Genomic DNA, 23,520 nt, shown 5'->3' on the forward strand with positions numbered 1-23,520 from the left:
GAATAATAAAATATACTTTTTTTGGGCCAAATTTCAAATTATTTAGAATAATAGTTACAAGCTTATATAAAATGAGATACTTTTTCAAAGAAAACTTAAGAGTTTATTGGAATAAAGTAAACATACTATAAAATGCTAGTATTTAAAATAAGCTCAAAAAGAAACACCGAATATTCTGCTTAAAGAACATGCATGATTTTTGTAATCTCTCGTGTTAGTATCCCTGCAGCTGCACTAGATTTGTTTGATTACATGCTCGCCTTGGATCCTAGTAAGCGCTGTACAGCCGAACAAGCTCTTCAGTGTGATTTCCTGCGAGATGTGGAACCCTCAAAAATGCCTCCACCAGAGTAAGTGACTTTTTATTGTATTAGATTCTCTATATTCAGAATCTGGAGAGTTTTAATAACATTTCTGCATAATGATCAGAAGATATTCCATGCTCAGTTAAATCAAAAGAAATAGAACAAGTCAAAAAGATAAAATAAGAAATAGATAAAATAGCAGTAATACACATAATTTACACATATAGAATCTAGATATACTTAATGTTCAGCTAACCACAGGAAAAAGCTGCTTTACTCTGGCCAGTTTTAGGGTTAATTGTTCTCAAGTTTTTATTAATGTATTTCAACTCTAAGAAAATATTACTGCTGCTGCTATTCTTTCTAGTACTACTTGTACAAGTACTACTGCTTATACTACTACTAATATGCTGTAGCTAAAATTTTGAGTGCTGTGCTAAGCGTATGTATTACATGTATTCATGTATTACATTAATCTTTATAATCCTATCAGGTAGGTATTAATATTATTATCCCCATTTTACAGAGGTGGAAGCAGGCTCAGAGAGGTTAAGAAACTTGCCCAGGAATACAAATCTAGTAGAAGAGTAGAGTTAGCTCTCAAATTCAAGTTCTCCAATAAGAAAGAGAATTTCTGAAGTACTCCTTTGCGTATTATACAATTGAAAATACCATTGACTAGAAGAATGAGTATCAGAAGCCTTTGTGGAATAAGTTTATTGTCTGCATAGATTTCAGGAGTTGGAGTATCTGGGCTCCTGAACCTTAACTCCCTCTCCCTGTGGCTTCTGTGGTTTTTCTAGGATTGATCTGGGGAGGGGGAAGGGAGACAGCAGTCCATCTGGTTCTCCCTCTCGATAGGATCTAGAAACTTTGTAGGTATTTTCTCAGTAATTTTTTGAATGATGATGAGCATGAGATCAAGCCTATTGCTGTAATAAAATGTTTCTGTGTGGTGAAATTAGCATTGTGAATGAACAAACATGGGCTTTGGAGTTCAAATCCTGGCTCTTTCACTTACTAGTTTCATTGGGTTTATTATGTTTCTGTGAGACTGTCAGATTCGTTATGTTTTTATTGACCTATATATGAATGGTCCTTGTGTGATTTGAGAGGCAGAAATGATCTATTTGACATGCTGAGGAACCTGAATCATTCGGTGTTGAATTGTTTAATGTTCATTTACATATCAGTATATATCAGCAGCAGTCTTGAAACTTTGGCTCTAGTACCCCCTTCAAAGAATTTGTAAATTTTTTGATTTTTAAAAATTTTAACCCTACAGAAAAATAGAATAATACACTGAGCATTCATATATCTTTCACCTAGATTCAACAGTTATTAATATTTGGACATACGCCTCATCAGTCTATAAAAATTTTGTCTTTTTCCTGAACTGTTTGAATGATAAATGCGAAAGTGATACGGCATTCCTAAATATTTCATTATGTTTCTGTAAGAACTAGGACTTTATTCTGCGTAGCTACAGTGCCGTTATAAAGCATAAGAAATTTAGCATTGTAATATCTAATACGTAGTTCATCTTTGTACTTCCCCATTTAGCTGAATAGTTTCTTTTATAGATTTGCTCAAACATTATATTAGTTGTCATGTCTCTTTAGTCTTTAATCCCTCCTTGGAAAGAACTTTTATGACATTGACATTTTTGAAGAGTCCATGTTAGCTGTCTTACAAAACATGCCACAATCTGGGTTTGACTGCTTTTTTGTGATCAGAATTAGATTAACAGTTTTCAACAAGAGTACTGCCGAAGAGGTAATATGTGCTTCCTGCCTATCACATCAAGAGGAATATAATGTCAGTTTGTCCTTTTATTGGTAATACTAAAGTTGATCACTTGGTTCAGGTGGTCCATCTGAAAGAATTCTCGTTTAACTGTGTATCTAGCACATCTCGTTTTTTTAAATCAAGAGTAAATAGTTGCAAAAGATGTCATTTTCAGTATATTCTAAATGTTAACATTTAAAATGGAGCAGTTAAATCACTCTTGTAAATGCGTCCTGTGGAATCTAAATATCTTAACATTTTGATATCCACCAGCATTCACTTAAAATATGCATAAACAAACTCTTCTTTAACAATTGGATGTTATTCTGTTTTTATCTTGAACTTATAGAGTACTCCCATAGGTTTTTATTCTACGGTAATAGTATTTATGCTTGAAAGTATTGTTTTGATTACTCTGGTCTACTTACTTAAAACAATTATACATATAGAGACACAAATTTAATTTAAAAGGTTTTTTTCTGTACTAATACAGCTTTTTCTTCTTGATTAAATTGTCATTGCAAATAGTAGTAGTACATATTTCAGTTAAAAAGAGGAAAAAAATGAGTAAATTTTGTTGGAAATTCAGTCTAATGCAATAGAAGGAGCTGAGATTTTTCTCCCAAATGGTTTGCATATCTGTTGATTAATTTTACTTGTTCTAGAATAAGAAATAGTTCCACGTCAGTTGTAATTATATGTTTTATTAATAAGGTCCCTTATAAAAATAAGTATTTGAAAATAGGAGCTGTATCATAGCTGTACTGTTGAGTTCGTTGAGCTCCTTCTGCAATTTATCCAAAAATCATAGTTGATCTAGCATCAAAAATTATTTTAGTCATCTTTTAGATGTCAGCTTAATATTCTTTTTTATTCAAATTTCTTGACAATAAAGAATTGTAAACCACATGACTTGCATAAGGATTTCTTATGCAGTCATTAGTCTTTTACTTTCTCAGCTTTTGAGAAAATGAACCTAAAAAGCTTTACCAGTACTTACTAAGTGACTTCTTATTATACTTGTTACTTTTTCTTTTAACAGCACTTCTTTATTTCGTTATACTCAGAAAAGGTTAGGGAGTCAGAGTATTAATTTCAGGGTTACTTTGCCAATCCATTTTTAAAATTAGGTGGTTTTTTTATTACATACTTTTTTTTTTTTGGTCAAAAACTTTGGAGCTGTAGATTTATCCCATTCAGTTCATGGAAAATGTCTGCCATATATCTTAATTGTAAATTCTGTCCATACTCTCAGGCAGATCACCTAAATCAGACATAATTTTTATCAGAAAATGCCTGACTGCATTTTTTCCATAAAAATAAGCATGTTAGTACACATTTTGAAAAGCATTCTGTAAACCAGTAACAGATTCTGGAATGCATGCTTACTGAAGCAGTCAGGTCAAGATTAAATGATATCAATCTAATGTCTTTTTAGTAAAAAGTTATATAAACAATATAACATTTCTCATTTTTTAATATAATTAATGAGTAGCTAAAATTATAAATTATTTAAGAAGTAAGGACTATGAAGAAAGGCATGGTGTTTCTTTGGGAAATCTGTGTACATTCCAAACTCTCATGCTCAGTTTTTAGGAATAATCAAATGAGAATAGAGTATTAAAGAAATCAGAAATAGCTCGATTCGTTGTGTTAGATGCCCTGTCAACCTTTTCTTATATACTTAATTTTAAAAAGTGTATATGTGCTAACAAAGAAAACAGATTGGCAGCTAGCCTGTAATTTTATTTTTTATTAACAGCAAGTAAATCGTATTAAGCAATTGTAAGATGAAATATGATGAACTATAATTGGAATAAATATTTCATGATATGATTTGATAAAAATGGTTTTAAACTATCTTACTGAATGGTGATATGTAATGTAAAATATAGTGCCTACTATGTGAGAGGCATGATCTAAGCATTTTACATATGTTAACTTATATTACCTCTCCCCCATGAGGTAAATACTATTGTTCCTATTTTTAAAGATAAGGAAACTGAGGCACATAGAGGTCACTTGCCTATTGCAACACACAAAGTAAGTGGCTGAGCCAGCATTTGAACCTTCAGAAAGCACATAAAAGTTAGGTCATCTTAGAAAGCATTCCTGGTACAGGTAGCCCCCGACTGATAACATATTTGAGTTGCGATGAACCGAATTTACGACTTCCCTTTTTTTTTTTTTAACATCTTGTTAGTAATATGTACTACATACAGTGTTGCAATGAGTATCTGTAAGTTTATATATGAAGTTTCCTGTCCTCCAAAATAAAGATTGGATTTGTAAAGATACTGATAATAAAAGGCAATAATAATGAAAACTTAAAAAAAAAAAAAAGGGTATTCAACTTAGGACAGAACGGACTTATGATGGAGTCGTCTGAATGGAACCCTGTTGTAAGTCAGGGACTACCTGTACTTGAAAAGAATCAGCATTATTAACCTGTATGGTTTTACCTATGTGTTGGGTAATGTTTTTCTTTCCTACAGATGAGTATTGAGAACATCCATAAAAAATCTCTTACCTTTAAATTGTAGGAGGGAACGAAAGCCCTTTTTGATTTACTTCTTTGCTTTGTTCTCATGGTCTCTGCCACGAGAGCAGTGCCTTCCCTGACAGTCAGTTAACCCACTCTGCAGGACTGCATTATATCTGAATTCATAGTATCCCAGCAAAGGCTAAGGCCACAGATTGTGTAACACATGCACGCATGCGCACACGCACACACACTGAACAAAGGAAGGAGAGTCTTTGGCAGGTTTATGATGCTTTAAAGAGGCTTCCCAGTATCAATATTTCAAATTGTCCCTTTGTTTGTTACTCCAGGAGGTTTTTACACGCTGAGGCAATGCACCATAGTAAGATGGCTGAGAGGTATGCCTTTGTTTTTTTTTTTTTTTTTTTGGACCTCAGGTGCATAGACTTGGTTTAATCATAATCCTTGTTTCACTCATCATTGGTCCATGCATGGCTCTATTTTATTTATTTTAGTTACTTATTAGTTATTTTTAGTAATGTTTATAAGCAGCCATGAACCCACCATGCCCAAACAAAAGCTAGAACCCTGAAAATAACCTACTTGGATCATATCATATCCGCCTCTTCCCACCGACCCATCCCCTTGCCTTCTTCTACCTTGTTTTCTTTGTATATACTTTTGTTGCCATCTATATGTACTCATATGAAGTTATATTTTACTTTAGTTGTTTTTAATTTTATAAAAGGGTGTCATGCTGTTTATAATCTTTTGGGAATTACCTTTTTACTTAAAATTATATTGCTAAGATTCAACCATATTGTTGCATATGCCTTTATTTTATAAAATAAGGAAAGAGTTAATTGTGAAAGAGGAGATGTGAAAAGAAGAGCCTGCTTGAACATGCAGGCCATTCTCAAAGGTCAGTTTTGAGAAAGAGGACATATGGATGAGGAAATGAATTGCTTTGAAACAATTCCTGTCAGGTATACCCCCTTGGAAAGTCTTCATGTACCCCTAGAAGTAAACATATCCCAGTTTGAAGACTGCAGATACACATCACCAGGTTGGGGCTGCTTAAAAGAATTTGTAGATGTTCTGGGCAAGTTTATTAACCTTTTCTAAGCCTCACTTTTCTCATCTTTAAAATAGATGTAATAGTAACTTTCCATTGGATTTTTTATTAGGGTAAGAAAAGCCATTTATAAATTAGCATATTCTCCAATGTTGTTAGCTTTATGAAATTATATTAAGGTAGAATTATTTCAGTATTGTGGCCAGTTCTGATAGTTGCTAGTTACTCAGAATTCTTTATTGATGAGTGATGGATGAGCCTCTTGGTGCCTGGGTTACCTGTTTAGAAACTCATCTGTAGCATCAGTTTAATTTTAGAGCATTTGACTATAGAAGCAAATAAGAGAACATTAAAAAGTAAGAAGCTTTGACTAGAAAGTTTTTCACAAATGTTATGTTCCATCTTTTACTACTTTTTCATCCTGTGTTTAGCTTCTGCAAATGGCATATTGTTTTGCCTCCTTTTTTTATTCAAAGTATGATGTACTGTGATAAGAATGGCTTTAAAAGGTTGCATGAAGGATCATAGTAACCTGCTTTTATGAATATATATTCTTCATTCAAAGTTTTAGTAAATTATTATTTATTGATTATTCAGAAGGCAAAAAAAAAAAAAAATTTTTTTTTTTTTTCTATAAATAAAGGTGAAGCCCTGGAAGGAGAGGGCAAGGCATCAAGGATGATTTTTGTTGGAGGAGTTTACAAAGCCTAAGTATGAAGTCTTCAAGACAACTTTTTTTTTTTTTTGCCTTTGGTTTTACATAGTAAATATTAGCCTTTTTTTGTTATGAAATGCCACTCACAATCTAACATTTATATTTTTTCTTTCAGTCTTCCTTTATGGCAAGATTGCCATGAGTTATGGAGTAAGAAGCGAAGAAGACAGAAGCAGATGGGCATGACTGACGATGTTTCCACAATTAAAGCTCCCAGAAAGGACTTGTCTCTGGGGTTGGATGACAGTAGGACCAGCACACCCCAGGGTGTGCCGCCATCTTCACAGCTGAAATCTCAGGGCAGCTCGAGTGTAGCACCTGGTTAGTAGTAATTCCATGATGTGTTTCCTTCATGTTGCTTTCTAGTTAGTGTTGATTATATTGCTCTATTGTAAAAGTACCTTGTGGCTAAAAGATGAAAATTAAGGTCTTTTCAGTCACCTTGACAGTTCCTTGTTATTTGTGCCAGTATAGACATTTCATTGCTGCTGGCACCACAGTTTTAAGCAATCTTAAGGTAAGAAGGCATGAAATTATTTAATTTGGTGATTGGTCAGATTTCTGTGGTTATACCCTTCTATTCCCCAGTGCAGGATTCGGCAGGACCTTTACTACCACTGTTCTCAGTGAGGCTCAGCATTCAGTGTCTGTGAGTGCTAACGGGAACTGTAAGTGTGGGAAGAAAGATATAGCAGAGACAGCCAAAAATCCGAGTGGGAACTCTCTCATGCAATTTATGATGTCTGGTTACTTTTTAGAAACTTAAATTTCCTCTGATTCAATTCTGTCATAAGGTTTAAACATCATGAGAAGTCCTCCTTCTAAATGTTATCAGAAATGTTAAGTTCATCATCTTAGTGAACAACTAATTTTTAAAATGGAATCCACTCTCATTTTGCCTCAGGAATCCAGAAAGCATTCAGCATTAGTTTAGTTTTTTTTGTGTGTGTGTGAAGAGAGACTGTGTGTGTGTGTGTGCGTGTTTGTGCATTGGCCGGTTTACTAAACATGAAAAAGTAGCCTAGCACATATTAAGAAATAAAAAAATGTTGATTGGACGGTTGGGTGATTAAAAAAAGATCTGATAGTTAAGTACCATAAATATATATATGTAAGCTGAGAAAGATTATTGCCCATGTAATCTACAGGTTTACATTTGACCTTGGTCAGACTCCATATTTAAAGTACTGATACATTTCATGTGAAAAACAAAACAATTGTTATTTCTTATTCAGAAGTATTCTTCAGAGTTGCTTGAAGTAGTGAATTCCCTTTGTACATGAAGGTATTATATACACAGTAACTTTGGAGAACCTGTTGCTATAGAATGAGGGTTATTTATATCAAGTTCACTATTTCTCTTCATCTTAAAAATACGTAAAATCTGGAGAAAGAAGAGAAGCAACGATAAGATTTCTTAATATTTATTTTATGTTCTATATATTGTCTACTGCTAAAAAAAAAAAAATTTTTTTTTTTTTTTACTGCTAAAAATTACAGCGAAGAAAACCCTCTGGGGCTGTGTCACATGGGGTCACAACAGCAAGAACTGCTAAAAAAGAAAAGGATTTGAGATGGAATAACAGGAAGTTTAGATTGTGGTCACTTGTCCCAGGGGACAGTTGTCAGATTCCTTAACAAGATTAGCAGGAGCATACTCTGTTCCTCTTCATGGAACTTTTGTCCTTATTTTACCAGCAAACCTAGTAAGTAGTTATTTCACTCTGTTTTAGCTGGTAAAAAAAAAAAAGAATTACTTTTTCTGGGTTCGTTTTGTTTTGCTTTTTCTCACTCTCCTTTTTTTTTTTTTTTCTTTTTTTTAAACTTACCACTATTGAGAAGTAAGAATTCTGGTTTTTTGAAATAGGGATGAATCCCCTCTTGCTCTACTTTCTTCTCCTTCATCAGTAAGTGTCTTGAAATAAGAAAATGCCCCTTCTGCAGAAGGAGATGCCTTAGTTATGGAGTACTTCCCAGTGTTCACACAGAGGTACCTCCACTGAGAAGTGAAAAGGAAAGTGGCCAGTGGGGTGTAGCAGACCAGCATGGTTGATAATTAGTGCCTATAAGTCATAAGAAGAACACTGCAAAAATTTGTTTTGAATTAATCTAAAAGCAGTATAAAAAAGTAATGTATCTCAAAGTATATGAAGAAAGAATATAAAAATAGAGCATTAATCATTAGTTTTTCATCACCGTGGAGTTTTTCTACTCATTTGTGGCTATGGGATTTGTTTTTCAGTGTTCATTCTACTAATTATATGTAGTATTGTACGTTATTATAGGATTCTGGTAATCTTCCACAAGAACCTGCTTAAACCATCACAAGTCTAAAGTGAAAGTTGGAAAAAAAACAATCGAGTCGTTTTTACTGGTGATAAATTAATAACCTTCATATATGCAGTATGACAATGATAAGCATGCTTCTGTAGGAGTTCCTAACTAACTCAAAGTGATTTAAAATAAGAGTAATATGAATTAAAAAAACAGACTTTTTTTTATCAGAGAGTCTGCTACATCCTAGTGTGAATTTACTGCAAAGATAAGGTTAGGTTCCTAGATAATCAACTTTATCTCAGAGAAGCAGCATAGCATAGCAGTCAAGAGCCCAGACACTAGAATCAGAATCTTTGTGTTCAGATCTCACCTCTGCCACTTACAAAGTCTCTGACCGTGGGCAGATGATTTAGTCTTTCTGGGTGTAAGTTTCTTCTTCAATAAAATGAAATTAATAATAAATTACAAGATTGTGAGGAATAAAGGGTATAAAATGCTTAGAAAGTACCTGTGTAGATATCATCAAAGGTGCCCTGGTGGTACAGTGGTTAAAGCACTTGGCTGCTAATTGAAAGGTGGTTTGAACCCACCAGCTATTCTGTAGGAGAAGGTTATATGGCAGTCTGCTTCCATAACAATTACAGCCTTGGAAACCCTATGGGCAGTTCTCCTCTGTCCTCTAGGGTCACTATGAGTCGGAATCGACTTGTTGGCAGTGGGTTTGGTTTTTTTAGATATCATCATCGTTATTATTAATTTCCCATTCACAGGTTAAATCTGTAGCTTGGTGTTTTAGTAGGGGTCTTGGTTTTCCTTTTGAAGTATTTACCCCTTAAAGATACTCAAAAATTGACTGTGCTTCTTTTTCTTTTTGTTTAAATTTATGTGCATTACAGTTTAAATGTACATGAAATTGAATTAAATTGAGGATTCTTTTTTGTGATATTTTTTAAATACCCAACCTCAAATGTACCTTTTTAATATGGTAATACAGAGGCTTTGTGGAGGATGATGGCTGTAAGGTATGGCAATTTGAATTAATACAGATTTTGTCTTTAGTAAAAACAGGCCCTGGACAACAGTTAAACCACAGTGAATTGGCAATTCTGCTAAACCTACTACAATCTAAAACAAGTGTTAATATGGCTGATTTTGTCCAAGTGTTGAACATTAAGGTAAACTCTGAGACTCAACAGCAGCACCTAAGTAAAATAAACCTTCCCGCTGGAATTTTGGCAACAGGTGAAAAACAGACAGATGCGTCAACACCACAGCAGGAGTCTTCGAAACCACTGGGAGGAATTCAGGTGCCTTCTCAGACCGTCCAGCCGAAAGTGGAGACTGACGCTGCCCAGGCAGCTGTGCAGAGCGCGTTTGCGGTTTTGTTGACTCAGTTAATAAAAGCTCAGCAGTCGAAGCAGAAAGACATGCTACTGGAAGAACGGGAAAATGGATCGGGACATGAAGCATCATTACAACTCAGGCCGCCCCCAGAACCTAGCACTCCAGTATCGGGTGAGTGTGCAGATAAGACTACAGCTGCATTTAGGGCACTTTCTTGCTTATCTACAATGCGTATTGTTCAGTGGCATTGTCAGGAGATGTCCTGAAAATTCTCAGGTCACTGGTTATAGGTTGGTGTTCTGGTCTGTTTATTCCCAGGAATTCATGCTTCAGCAACTTACGTGTGATATAACTCATTATGAGTGCTTTACGTTTTTTTCGGGTAAGCATATGGTTAAGAAATAACCTTTGACTCTGAATATAAAAGGATGATTGGCCGTGGCAGAACCTTTATGTATACAGCAGCTTTTGTTCTTCAAACAATAAAAGATGAGTATATGTGAGATACCTTTGAAAAGCCAAACACAACGTAGACTTAGAACGGTAGCAGGTAACACCCATACTTGTAAACCCTTTTCCTTTTCATTTAATGTTGTGCCAGAGATGGTCGAATAATCGTTAGGACCACCCGTAGGAAACAGACTATTTTGAATATTTAGTTTCACCTGATAACTTTTTACACTTTTTTGCTTTGTTTCACTTAGGGCAAGATGATCTCATTCAGCACCAAGATGTGAGGAGACTGGAGCTAACACCAGAACCGGACCGGCCTCGGATTCTGCCTCCTGACCAACGACCTCCTGAACCACCGGAACCGCCACCAGTCACTGACGAAGATCTGGATTATCGGACAGAAAACCAGCACGCGCCCAGCACTAGCTCGTCGTTAACTGACCCTCATGCCGGGGTAAAAGCAGCCCTGCTACAGCTGCTTGCTCAGCATCAGCCCCAGGATGACCCCAAAAGAGAAGGTGGCATCGATTATCAAGCAGGAGACACTTATGTACCCGCTGCAGACTACAAAGACAATTTTGGATCTTCTTCATTCTCTTCTGCTCCTTATGTTAGTAATGATGGTCTAGGAGGTAGTTCTGCTCCACCATTGGAACGACGTAGCTTCATTGGAAACTCAGATATTCAGTCTTTGGATAACTACAGTACTGCTTCATCTCATTCTGCTGGCCCACCTCAGCCTGCTGCCTTTTCAGAGTCATTTGCCAGCTCAGTAGCTGGGTATGGAGACATTTACCTCAATACTGGTCCCATGTTGTTTAGTGGAGACAAGGACCATAGATTTGAATATAGCCATGGTCCTATTGCAGTCCTGGCAAACAGCAATGACCCTTCCACAGGGCCAGAGAGTACTCATCCTTTGCCAGCAAAGATGCACAACTATAACTATGGTGGTAACTTACAGGAAAACCCTGGTGGCCCTGGCCTCATGCATGGACAGACCTGGACTTCTCCTGCCCAAGGACCTGGATATTCACAAGGATACAGGGGACACATTAGCACATCAACTGGCAGAGGTCGAGGCAGAGGGTTACCATACTGAATATCTGTTTTTCCTCAGGCACATCATTTTTATCTGGAAAGACTTTTCTAGCTGCAGTTTAAGCAGCACCCAAGAGACTTGAATAATATTAATTCAACAACAGCTTTATTTTTATGTGGAAAGGGTCTTGCATACAATAGTAAAAAAAAAAAAAAAAAGGAAAAAAAACCTTTGCTTAAATTCATGCTGTTCTAAAAATTAGATCTGTTGATTGTACATCGTCACAAATTCTAGTTAACAATTTTATTTTGTATTCTCGCAGTTTTAAGTGGATGCTAATCTTAGGGACATAAGCCTTTTATGACCCTCTTGCAGATCTTCTGAACTATGCACATTTGTGCTTTTTTTGTAAGTTTGGACCAACTTTTATGTAACAAGCAGACACCACCCCCCTCCAGTTTTACAACAATCAGAAAGGGCACTGATTTATTTGGTATTTTTCTTTTTACAAAGCTACCTTTAGTCAAAGGTCACTGTCAGTCTTTGCACCTGCTTTCAGTGTTATTGTGAAAGGTGTACTTTGTGCTCGTTTCAGAAAATAAAACACAAACCTTTCTCTTGATGCAACAGTTTTATAAAAAAATGGTCAACGTTATTTTTGTTTTGTTTTGCAGATTATCATAGCCTAGCAAAATGCATTCAAATGAAATAGTGGGTTTTATATGGAAAATATGGGTGGGGTGGGAAGGGTAAGTAAGTGCCTTAACAGGTAAACTTGAGGTCTGAAAAAGTAGTTAACCTTACACCCATTTGTCTTTTAAAGGGAATCAATGCATTGTATGGAAGAGGCAGGAAGCCCTCGCGTTTTTCAGGGCTGCCTGTTGAGTTCCTGGTAGGTCCATTCCCCCTGCCTGTCACACCATCTCCTTTTCTCCCATCTTTGGGCTTTGTTACCTTTCACTACCACCTGCTCTCAATAGGGGAGTGACAGCAAGGAAAGGGAGTAGAACTCCAACCAGTACCTTTTGTTACCGCTGAGAAGTTTGATATTTAAATTGTTGAAAGTAATTGGTAAAGGAGAATTTGAGTACCATTTTCATTCAAGATGCCATATTGTCCCTGCTTGCATTTGCCACGAATAACTGGAGGGCAGTAGTGTAGAAGCAGGGGTTAACAACAGAATTTACATAATTCTATTAAAGTTCATGGAGGGAGGGGTGGCAAACACCATGTTTTAAGTTCTGTAATTGCCATGTTAAGGAAAAGTCAACTCTACTCACTTTACTCGTTCACTAGAAGCATCTAGAAGCGTCGCCTCGAGTGAATTTATTGAAGCAGAGGAAAAAGCAGTGAGAGTACCTCTTATTTCCCTTCCTCTCACCTTCTGTAAGGTTTATTATGACTTATGCCAGACTTTTAGGGCAATTTTAGTTCATTTAAAATGTTTTCTTTCATTACAAGCAGCAAAGAATGATGACCTAATCCGTATTTAAATTGTAATAGTGTCAAGTCTAACTATCTTTGCGTGCACATTCATATACACAAAATTAGAACAATTGTAGAAAGGAACCAAAGGTAAATAAGCAGTGTTTCCATTATGAATAAATGTAAAAATAGACTCTGGAAATTAGATTTGTGCCAATGAACCATTTTGTTTTAACTATTCTGCTGTTAACTGATTTTTTGGTTGGAGTCTTAAAATGGAACAGCTATTATAAATGGAAATTGCTGCAGTTCTGAAGTCAGTTTTTTACCCCTGTGCCCTCTATCTGACTTGTGAACCCTTATTTCAGTGAGTCTTCATTTCAAAACAGTCTGTGGGAAGCATTATAGTTTGGTGACACCAAGAATATTTTAAAGTGGACAATTTACCATTTTACTACTATGAGTTGATGTCAGTTGACCGTTTTATTTTTTGATGGCTTTTTTCTTTTTTTTTTTGGGAAGGAGGAAATGAATGGAAGAAAAAATTATTTTGTTTCTGTTTGAATATTGAGTACTAACAACTTATAATTAATTACTACATTGCAGGAAGTAAAGAAAGATATTTTGAAATTTAGCAAAAATAGCTACAGTATTCAAGTATCTGAAATTTTAATATGGTAAGTCTTAGAGCTTTAGACTTTCCAATAAGTGACAGTACCTAAGTTATTCTTAATAGTCACACTAGATAATTCTGCTGACTATAAGCAGCTAACCTAAAAATAAAGATATTTATGTGACATGAATAGCCTGTGTTTTAAAGAATTAAATATTTTATATAAAATCGAACTGTGTTTGGATAGTTTTTCTAATTAAACATTTCAGTTATATATTTATGGTGGGAGAGTGGCTGGGAGGACAGGGAAATTATTGCTTGAAATTGGAAATTTGAACGATAGCTTCTTGTATTAAGACAGTATTGATTGTAAGGCATACCAGTGTTTATGTACAGCTTAGAAAAAATGTTGCCAATTATAACGCAATGCTAAGATGCCTTCGGCTATAAGATATATTCCACTTTCAGAGAGATTATTTTATGAAAGAATGTATCTTATAATTGATGAACTACAATAGTAAAATCTCATTGTACCCTTCCATAGCATTTAATACATTAGTTCAGTCAATTTGGAATTCAAAAAAGAGCAGGGTTGAGAAATCACTAATTCTGTAGGTTATAACAGCCTCAGTAATTACTGAGTCTTCTTGAGTGACATCTAAGGAACATAAAATATTTGCTAAATTTGGGGGGAAGAAACAGGTAAGTCAGATTGCCAATAAGATGAACTAGAAAAGACTTGACCTACCCAGAGGAGAAAATATCTTCTCCCATGTGTCATTTCATTTTGAAGAGTATATTTTCTGACACAATAGGTTTTTTTGCGTGCAACTCAGTATGTTTCCCAAGTCTTCATTATTTGTTGGAAAGTTGTGGTGATTCATAAAATTTTAAAAAAGGCTCAGTTTTAAGGGGCTTATTGATTAAATAGGTTGTGGAATATGAATTAAGATAACACTTGATCTGTGGGTCAGAGCTTCAGTCAGTTAATATCTATTCAGTACCTACTGTGTGCCAAGTACTATTCTAGTACTTGGTGGTATGTCACTAAGCATGAAAGGTGTTAAATCTTACTTCTAGCTATAGTAAGCACAAAGATTTAAAAAGTGGAGAAGCTAGTGGTATTTGCTACTCTCAGCTGTATTTAAACTACACTCGAGTGTAAGAAATGAAAATTTGAGTGTCTGTAAAATTTTAAAGTGAAATTTGAATAGAAAACAAGGTTCTGGAAAGAAATAGAGCAACTAGAAACCCAACAATAAAAACAAATTTTAAGTTGCATGTGGCCAATTTGCAGTAGGCCAGAATTTGTAGAAAATACCAAGATTCCTTGAAAACATGAAGAGTGGGTTGTTAAATGCTTCCAAACTAATATGTACTTCTGAGTTAAGGTTTTGCTGTATTTACTATGAACTTAATTGAATTTTGGATGATTTTTCATCCTAAGATTTTTTTTTTTAATCTGAAATACAAGTTTTGAATAAAGACCTACTAAATCTCTGTTCCTTGGTTTTGATACTGGTTTTAAAAGGCTGAACAGTATGTCCCAATAATCTAAAATGATCTGATCAATCTCTTTACTGTATAGCTAATGAGGTTTACAGAGATTGATTGTTAAAACCTTTTCTTTCTTAAATCCCAGACCAGTGCTTGTTCTGCTAAGCCATATCTAAATTCCACACTAAGAATGTTCTAAGGAAAATTGCCTGTTAAAACACCTGACCAGTGTTACAGTAAAAGAAAATAATTAAATTTAGAATACTGGATTGATACTTTAACACAGATGGCTTTGAAAGTCAACTTAAGAAAAAAATGGTTTTCTGGTAATTCAGGAAACTAAACTAAAAATTTTAGAAAACTTATGAAGAGCTTTAGAGACTTTGCTTCATATATGGATAGTCTTTACAAAGGAGGGTCTTGTGTTTTTTTAAAAACAGTAAAGTATCAGATTAAATTATTAAAATGTATTTATGTCTTTGCAGGAGGAGGATTGGGTATTAGCAGGCATGGAAACAGTTTGCTTTTAAATTCTTTTAAGGTTTAATAAGGGAGCAATGGTTTGTCATTTACCAAAGGCCTCTTCAGATAATTTCTTAAATTATTTCTAGTTTTCTTAAACATAGCTTTTAAATAACAAATTAATAAATTCAGTTGAAAGTGGAGAAAATTTTGATTTTAATGGGGAAATGCCTTTGGATTATGTAAACTGGCAAATTTTGTGGGTTTACGCCTTTCACCATATCAAATGTCATATTAAAAAAGCATTTCCTAGTTCTAATAGCATTCATAATGAGGCTCTGTAGTGAATAGAGAATCATGCTTTAAATTTTTTTTGTGTTTATATTAATTTGTATAAGGTGTGAGTACTTTTTGCAAGAACTTGTAGTAAAGTCTTCTGTTGAATCTAATGTGTTAATATAAGCCTCTTTTTTTTTGGCTGTATTTGATAGTCTGTAAATAAACTGCCCTAAGACTTCCAGGCCATTTTTATCCTTATTTTCTTTTTCCTTATAGCCAGAACAGAGTCTTAAAAATAATTTTATCTGATAAAGACCACTTAAAATCCACTGTCATGTTTTGTTGACAGAGCTTAAAACCTGCAAACCTCCCCTGCACCACCCTTTTTTGTATTTGTACATATTCAAAAATGTAGGAGCACAGAGAAAAACATCTAGAGATAACCACCATAAATATTTTGCCTTTGATAGATGTATATGAATGCATATCTAATTTTATTCTTGAAACAATGGAGTAAACACCTTCTCACCAACATGGTTAGGTTCCAAAGACCAGGTCGTTACTAAAAATTGGCATTATACAAAAATGGAGGATGACTGCATCATTACATAATTGGCAAATACATCATTGCAAAACTGCCAAACCACTGAGAATCATGGTCCAGCCAAGTTGACACGTAACCATTTGCAGCCAGCGTTACTCTTGCCTAGCACCTTGGCATTTGTTACTGCCAGACATGTTGTTAACGTGCAGATTAGTCAGTAGATTTTTTACTGTTGTAAATGTGAAATGTTCGATTATGAGATAGTCAATAAGGGAGGAGGAGGTGTACTGCCCATTAGCTTTGTAACTTGATTTTTTTCATTTAACAATATGTTGTGAATGTCTTTCTATGTCAGTCAATTAAATTCTACCTTTTTTAACAGTTGTAAATTATTCCTTTATAGAAGAACCATAATTTAACAATCCTTTAGTATTAGAATAAATATTTCTATTCTGTTATAAATAACAGTGTAAATAAAATCCACATGAATACATACATATAAACATAATTTCCTTGGAATTGCTGGGTTAAAGAGTGCATGTTTAAAACTTTGGCTATATCCAGTTGCCCTCCAGGAAAGATTTACCAGTTTAACTTAGGTATGTTGGGTATTGGAAAAGTTTAAATCTTTGACAGTTTGACAGGTGATAAATCATCTAGTTTTAATTTTGTATTTAATTACTAGTTAAATTCAACATTTTTTCGTGTTAGCCATGCGTCTTGTTTATTAACTGTTCATATGTTTACTTATTGTTTATGTCTTGCCTTGAAGAACTATATAAGAAAGCCCTTTGTGAGCTATAAGTATTAAAAATATTGTCTATGGTGTGTTTTGATATAGGAACATTTAAAATTTTTTATGTAGTCACCTCTATTAACCTTTTCTTTATGGTTTCTCCTTAGAAAAGCTTTCTCCAAGATTATTAAAATACACAAATTTTATGTTGCTTATTTTCTGGCTTTCTACTTGTACATTTTTAAATCTAGATTTTATTTGGTTAGGTGTTGTAAAGTAAGGATCCAGTTTTACATTTTTCCGAGTGGTTATACTAAATATGTCAGCAGCATTTGTTAATTAAGCAATTCATCCTTTCCCCAATAGTTTGAAAATGTCAGCTATTGGGTCTATTTCTGGGCTTTCTGTCAGTTTCACTCTGATCTTTCTATTCTGGTTATAGGCACTATATTATGCATCTGGCATCACAGGCCTTTTGTTTTTAATCCCTCTTCGATTCCTAGAATAATGTCTAGCACATAGCAGGTATATTTGTTGTAGGAGATAATGTAAATTAATTTTCTGTTTTTTAAAGTTTTCTATTCCTATTTATTTTTCCAAGTGACTTTCAGAATGATTTTTTATCACTTCCCCCAAGTACCCTCTTGGGATTTTAATTGAAACCATGTTAAATGTTTTTAAATGTTTAATTAAGGAGTTTTCCCATTGACAGCATAGTAGTGTTTTTTTCTTTTTCCTTTTGCATGTTCCTTACTAAAAGTTTCAAATTTTTCCTTACTCTAGTTCATACAAGGAGCCCTGGTAGAGCAATAGTTAAGCACTCAGTTGCTAACCGAAAGGTCTGCAGTTAGAAACCAGTAGCTGCCCCGAGTGGGGTTGGGGGTGGGGAGAGGACCTGGCAATCTGTTTCTGTAAAAATTACAACAAAAAAGTTGCCCTCGAGTGGAGTCCTACTCCGAGCAACCCTATAGGACAGAGTAGGACTGTCCCATAGAGTTTTCAAGGAGTGTCTGGTGGATTTGCCCTGCCAGCGTTTTTGGTTCGCAGCTGTGCACTTAACCACTATTGCACCAGGAGGAAACCCTATAGGGCAGTTCTACTCTGTCCTGTAGGGTCGCTATGAGGTGGCACACAACAACATAGTTCATATACATTGTTTTTTTTGAAGTTTCCAAAAAATATTTTTTGCTTATATAGAAAAGCAGTTGTGTTTTGCTTACATAGGAAAGTGGTTGTGTGTGTTTGTGTGTGTTAACTGGCACAATACTTTTCTATTATAATTTCTAATTGTTTTTTATTTCATTGTGATAATGGCCATTCTTGTTTACTATTTTCTAAATTAGACAGGTTTTAGCGTTTCACTCTGTACAATTTAAACTAGAAATAGAATATTATGTTTTAGGAGAATCTTATTCATGAAGCACATTAGGATCAGATGTTAAATTTTTTAAATGCTTTTCAGTGTCTGCCGGTATATTTATATGGATTTTCCCCTTTGATCTACTGATGATAGATAGTAATTATATTAATAGAATGTAATATATATATATTAATATGAAGCCATTCATTTGAAATACAGCTGTGTTCTATTCACTAACCATGTATTTAGGATTTTGCATGATGTTCATAAGTGAGATTAGTCTATGGTTTTGATTAGCAGGTTATGATAGCTTTGCAGAATGAACAAATGTTTGATTTAGAGTGGTTTATATATCTTGAGAATTAACTTTATTGATGTTAAAGCTATTTAATTATAACCAGATACACCTTGCTCTTTTCTTGAAGGTAATTCTTTCACAACTTTCTATTTCCTCATGTATTCTTGGTTTGTTCAGGGTAGCATACAGTTGTAATAGTCATCTCTTAAATGTTTTAATACCTATTTCATCTAGTATTATGCATATCTTTTGTTTCTTTTCTTTTTTTCTTGATTAGCTAGGGTTTGTCCTACCGTCATCCTCTCTCTCACCACCAGGGAACAATAATATATCATTTATTTTCTAATTTAGGTATTTTGACTTTGATTTCTTCCTCCTACATATTTATTTGTATTCGTTTCTGACGTCTTGAGCTAAATAGTAGGTTTATTTTTCTTTTTTAAAATCCTAAAAAAATATTTTAGCGTTATAAATTATCTTCTGATTATTTCTTTGGCTCCATTCCATAAATTAAGAATGTTGTATTTTTATTATTTTATAAATATTTGGTGGTTGCAAATTTGATTGTTTGATCCCAGGGTTTATTGGACTAAACGAAAAAACCAAACCCATTGCCATCAAGTCAAATCCGACTCAGCGACCCGATAGGACGGAGTAAAACTGACCCATGGCAGCCTGCCACATCTCTCGCACAGAGCGGCTGGTGGGTTGGCACCGCAGACTTCTCAGCAGCTAAGCGCTTAACCAATGTGCCACCACCGCTCCTGTTAGTTAGGATACTGTTTTTCAATTTCCAGGTGTTTGGATATATTTTATTTTTTAGCTTAGTTTTTAATAATTTCTAGGCCTATTACATTATGGTCAGTATATGCGGTCTTTATTATTTCAGTTTTAAGGGATTCATTGAGGATTTATTTTTAGTCTGGTAAACAAATTTTGTAAATATTTCCTGGGTGCCAGGAAGGGTATGATCTTTGGTATAATTTGTCATATACCCATCAAATTGATATTATTAAACACCAGTGAGATTCTCTACCATTTATCTCTGAAGGCAGGAGATATGTAAAAGAAGGTCTTATATGGCTTTTATGTATTTTTTTCTTTTATGATCCTTTTTGCTTTATATATTTCAGTGCTATATTCAGCATATAAAGGTTCATAACTACTTAGTCTGTCCCATTTTTTTAAGTTCGTTTTTGTTTTTAATTTTGAATTCTACTAGGTCTAATTTTGGAGCCCTGGTGGCACAGTCCGACTTATCATAGTGACCCTATAGGACAGAGTAGAACTGTTCCATAGGGTTTCCAGGAAGCAGCTGGTGGATTCAAACTGCAGACCTTTTGGTTAGCAGTGGAACTCTTAACCACTGTACCACCAGGGCTCGACTTGACAGCAACAGGTTTGGTTTTTTGGTGTGATAGCACAGTGGTTAAACCCTGGGCTGCTGACTGTAAGGTTGGCAGTTCCAACCCACCAGCTGTTCTGTGGGAGAAAGAAGTGGCAGACTGCTTCCACAGAGGTTAAAGAACTCATTGCTGTTGAGACTGTTCTCTGTCCTACATGGTCTTGATGAGTCGGAATCGACTCGATGACAATGAGTTTTTCAATGGGTTAAGTCTAGTTTTAGTGTTATGATACTTGATCTTTCATCAGTTTATTTCATGCTTTCTGCTTGGTTTTTGTTTCGTTGTTGGTTTTTTCATGCTATCTTGCTGTTTTTGTTTTTAATCTCTGGCTAGACCAGTTTTCTTTTTAAATTTTATTTGTATTTTGGAGCCTTGCATTGATTTGGAATGTCTAGTGTTGTTTTCTGTTCAGTTTTAAATATCTCAAAGACATCTTTAGACCTAATTATTGAGGAATAACTTCAGGAATAAAAGAGTTGCTATAAATTTTGTCCCATATCAAATGAAATTTGCACACTTTTTTCCAAACCTGTATTTTCCTTCCCCCTCTTTTTCGTAAAATTAATGATTTTTTGACCCATTTAAAAATAGTTTCAGTTCTTTTATATAACTATTGTAATTATTACCAAAACTTAAACATACTGGGAGTGGCATGAATGTTAGACATATTCATTTTAAGATCTGAAATGAGCAAGGATATCCATTAGTAGATTCTGCTGGGTACTCACTGTTTTGTGGCAGGTCTTTGTTACACAGTTAAGAAGGAGAGATGGGGAGAGGGAAGAAGGAAGAAAGGAAGAGAAAAAAAGATTTGGAAGGGAAGAAAAAATTCTTATTAATTGCAGACTGTACGATTATGTAGAACAGCCAAGAGAATCTATAGAAAAAAAAAATTAACGAGATGTGAGCAAGTTGCTAGATACATTTATCTGAAAGAACAGAGGGTCAAGAAAAGCTAAGATAATTTTGAAAAACAAGAATTTGGACTTACTCTACCAGATATTAAGACTTTTGGGATAACTGGTTATCCACAAAGAAATAAAATTCAGGAAAAGGCAAATTTAAAAAAAGATTTTTCGTAAGTTTGAATGGCAACAATTAAAAATACCAAAGAAGGAAAAATATACTTTGGCACAGCAATTCCACTTCTGGGTTTACTCAGAAATAGACTGTACAGACATATGCTTTGTTACTTATAAAGTGAAAAAATGTAAACATCTTAAATATTCATCTATGGGAGAATAGTTAAATATTACTATAGGATATATATATGTGTGTACTGTCATGGGAGGCTCTCCAAGCTAATATGGTTGAAAAGAAAAACCAAGTTGCAATGTAGAAGTATGGTATGATTGCATTTGACTAAAAATAGTTTTTATATACACTGTGAAAAAAAGATTTTGAAAACTCAAGCAGTGGTTTGGGTTATGATGTAGCATCTCCGTTACTTCATTGCCGTCGAGTTGATTCTGACTCATAGGGACCCTACAGGACAGAGTAGAACTGCCCAATAGAGTTTCCAAGGAAGCACCTGGTGGATTTGAACTGTCAGCCTTTTGGTTAGCAGCTGTGGCACTTAACCACTATGCCACCAGGGTTTCTGTAATATAGCATAGTGGTTTAAAAAGCAGGCTTATAAGGCCAAGCCAAATCCTGGCTTTACCATTGATTAATCTGCACGGCCTTGGACCAAGTTTTGGACTTCTCTATTTTTCAGTATTTTTCCACTTGTGAAAAGGAGGCAATGCGTAAAAGTTTGTTTTGGGCATTAAATAGTAGTGCCTGGTATATAATAAGTGCTTAATGAGTACTTACTGTCGTTATTGAGATTGGATGGGAGAGGTGGAAAGGAGAATTCTCCTTTTTTTTTTTTTTTTTAATACTTTTTTACTTTAATTGAGAAGACCACTTGTAATAAGATAAATTTTAAGTTGACAATATAGGCTTCAGTCAACAAATAACAATATTCACCACTGCCGCTTTCTGTGGAATATAAATATTTGAACTATCTTCTGTCTAGTTCCATCTAACAAATCCAAAAAAAAGTGATTAGTTGAGAACTGTCTAAAGTATATGTGGCCCACTTATTCTTTTAAACACTAAATAGAGTTTATTATCTTAAGTTCCACATGATTGATTTCTCTGTCCTTCATTGAAAGAGATAAGAATAAGCTAATTGTGTTTGTTATAAGGAAATGTTGTAAATCTCATAGGATTGAAAGCATTCCCATTGAAAATTGAGATTTCCATCAAGTGCTCAGATCGACTCAGTTCAGTCAACGCTTGAACTCAAAATTTTGGGTGTGCATCGGGATCACGTGTTAAACTTTGTTTTCAATTTAGATTCTAATTTTAAACTTTTAAATAAGTATAACGTGTACATTAAGTTACTTGTCCCCTTAACGAATTTTTATGTATGTTTACATCCATGTAACCACCATCCAGATTAAAAGAACATTTCCAGCACTCCCAGAAGGTTCTCTCATGCTCCTTCCCAGTCAGTATGCCCAGAAGGATCCACTACACTGACCTCTATCATCTATCACTGTTAGTTTTGCTGCTACGTATCAACCGTGTCAAACGGTATATACGCTTATGAACCACTTTGTTCCAACAAATTTGATAAGTTAAATGAAACAGACAAATAGAACTTAAAACTGACACAAGAAGAAATCTAATAGTCATACCTTTTAAAGATACTAAATCTGTAATTAAAATCTTCCCACCAGAAACAAAAAATATAACTCAAAGATCAGAAGGTTTTGCTGATGAATCCTTCCAAACACTTAAGAAAAGTAATGATTTTACACAAACTCTTAGAGATTAGAGAAAGAATGAATATGTTCCAACTAGTTTTATGAGTTCACCATAAACCTGACACCCAAAACTGACATGGAATTTGCAAGAAATTGTAATGTTCATCTCTTATGAACATCCTTTACAAAATACTAGTAAATCCAGATATTAAAAAAGAAAATGATATATGATCAGCAAATAGTTTATTCTAGGAATGCAAGGTTGGGCTAACATTCAGAAATCATTGTAATTTACCACATTCAGAGTATTAAGGAGAAAAACCATGTGATCATCTCAGAAAATGCAGAAAATATTTATAAAATTAAACACGTTTATGATTAAAATTCTCAGCAGACTGGAGGAAGAAGGGAATGTCCTCGGTTTAATAAAGGATATCTATAAAATACAGCTAGCATACCTAATTTGGAAATATTGAACACTTTCTCTCTGAGGTCTAGAACAAGACAAAGATGTCTGCTACCACTGCTTCTTGTCAGTATTTTACTAGACATTCTAGCCATAACGCAAGTGTGTGTGTGGGGGTGGGGGGAGGGTTGGATTTTTTAAAGCTTGGAAAGGAAGAAATAAAACTGTCTTTATTAGCAGATGACATGACCGTGTAC

At 34.6% G+C, this 23,520-nt stretch overlaps 1 protein-coding gene and 1 pseudogene across 8 annotated transcripts in view; one reads left to right on the top strand and one right to left on the bottom strand.

Annotated features, from left to right (window-relative positions):
• The window catches only part of CDK13 (cyclin dependent kinase 13), a 150,316-nt gene extending 138,220 nt beyond the window's left edge, over positions 1-12,096 (top strand). For 2 of the 8 annotated variants that reach the window (XM_064290153.1, XM_064290154.1), the window contains exons 11-15: positions 219-350; positions 4,926-4,973; positions 6,481-6,686; positions 9,702-10,157; positions 10,691-12,096. In XM_064290153.1, coding sequence (XP_064146223.1) covers positions 219-350; positions 4,926-4,973; positions 6,481-6,686; positions 9,702-10,157; positions 10,691-11,541 — 1,693 coding nt within the window. In that variant the 3' untranslated portion in view covers positions 11,542-12,096. Of the gene's footprint in view, positions 1-218; positions 351-4,925; positions 4,974-6,293; positions 6,362-6,480; positions 6,687-9,701; positions 10,158-10,690 lie in introns of those variants that run through there. The other 6 variants (XM_023544244.2, XM_003406891.3, XM_023544246.2 and 3 more) reach the window with 4 other exon arrangements.
• Positions 5,002-5,063, bottom strand: LOC111749790 (small nucleolar RNA SNORD113/SNORD114 family; annotated as a pseudogene).
• Positions 12,097-23,520: the final 11,424 nt, after the last annotated feature.

The sequence above is a fragment of the Loxodonta africana genome, chromosome 8, assembly GCF_030014295.1.
Source record: "Loxodonta africana isolate mLoxAfr1 chromosome 8, mLoxAfr1.hap2, whole genome shotgun sequence".
Classification (NCBI taxonomy): Eukaryota; Metazoa; Chordata; class Mammalia; order Proboscidea; family Elephantidae; genus Loxodonta; species Loxodonta africana.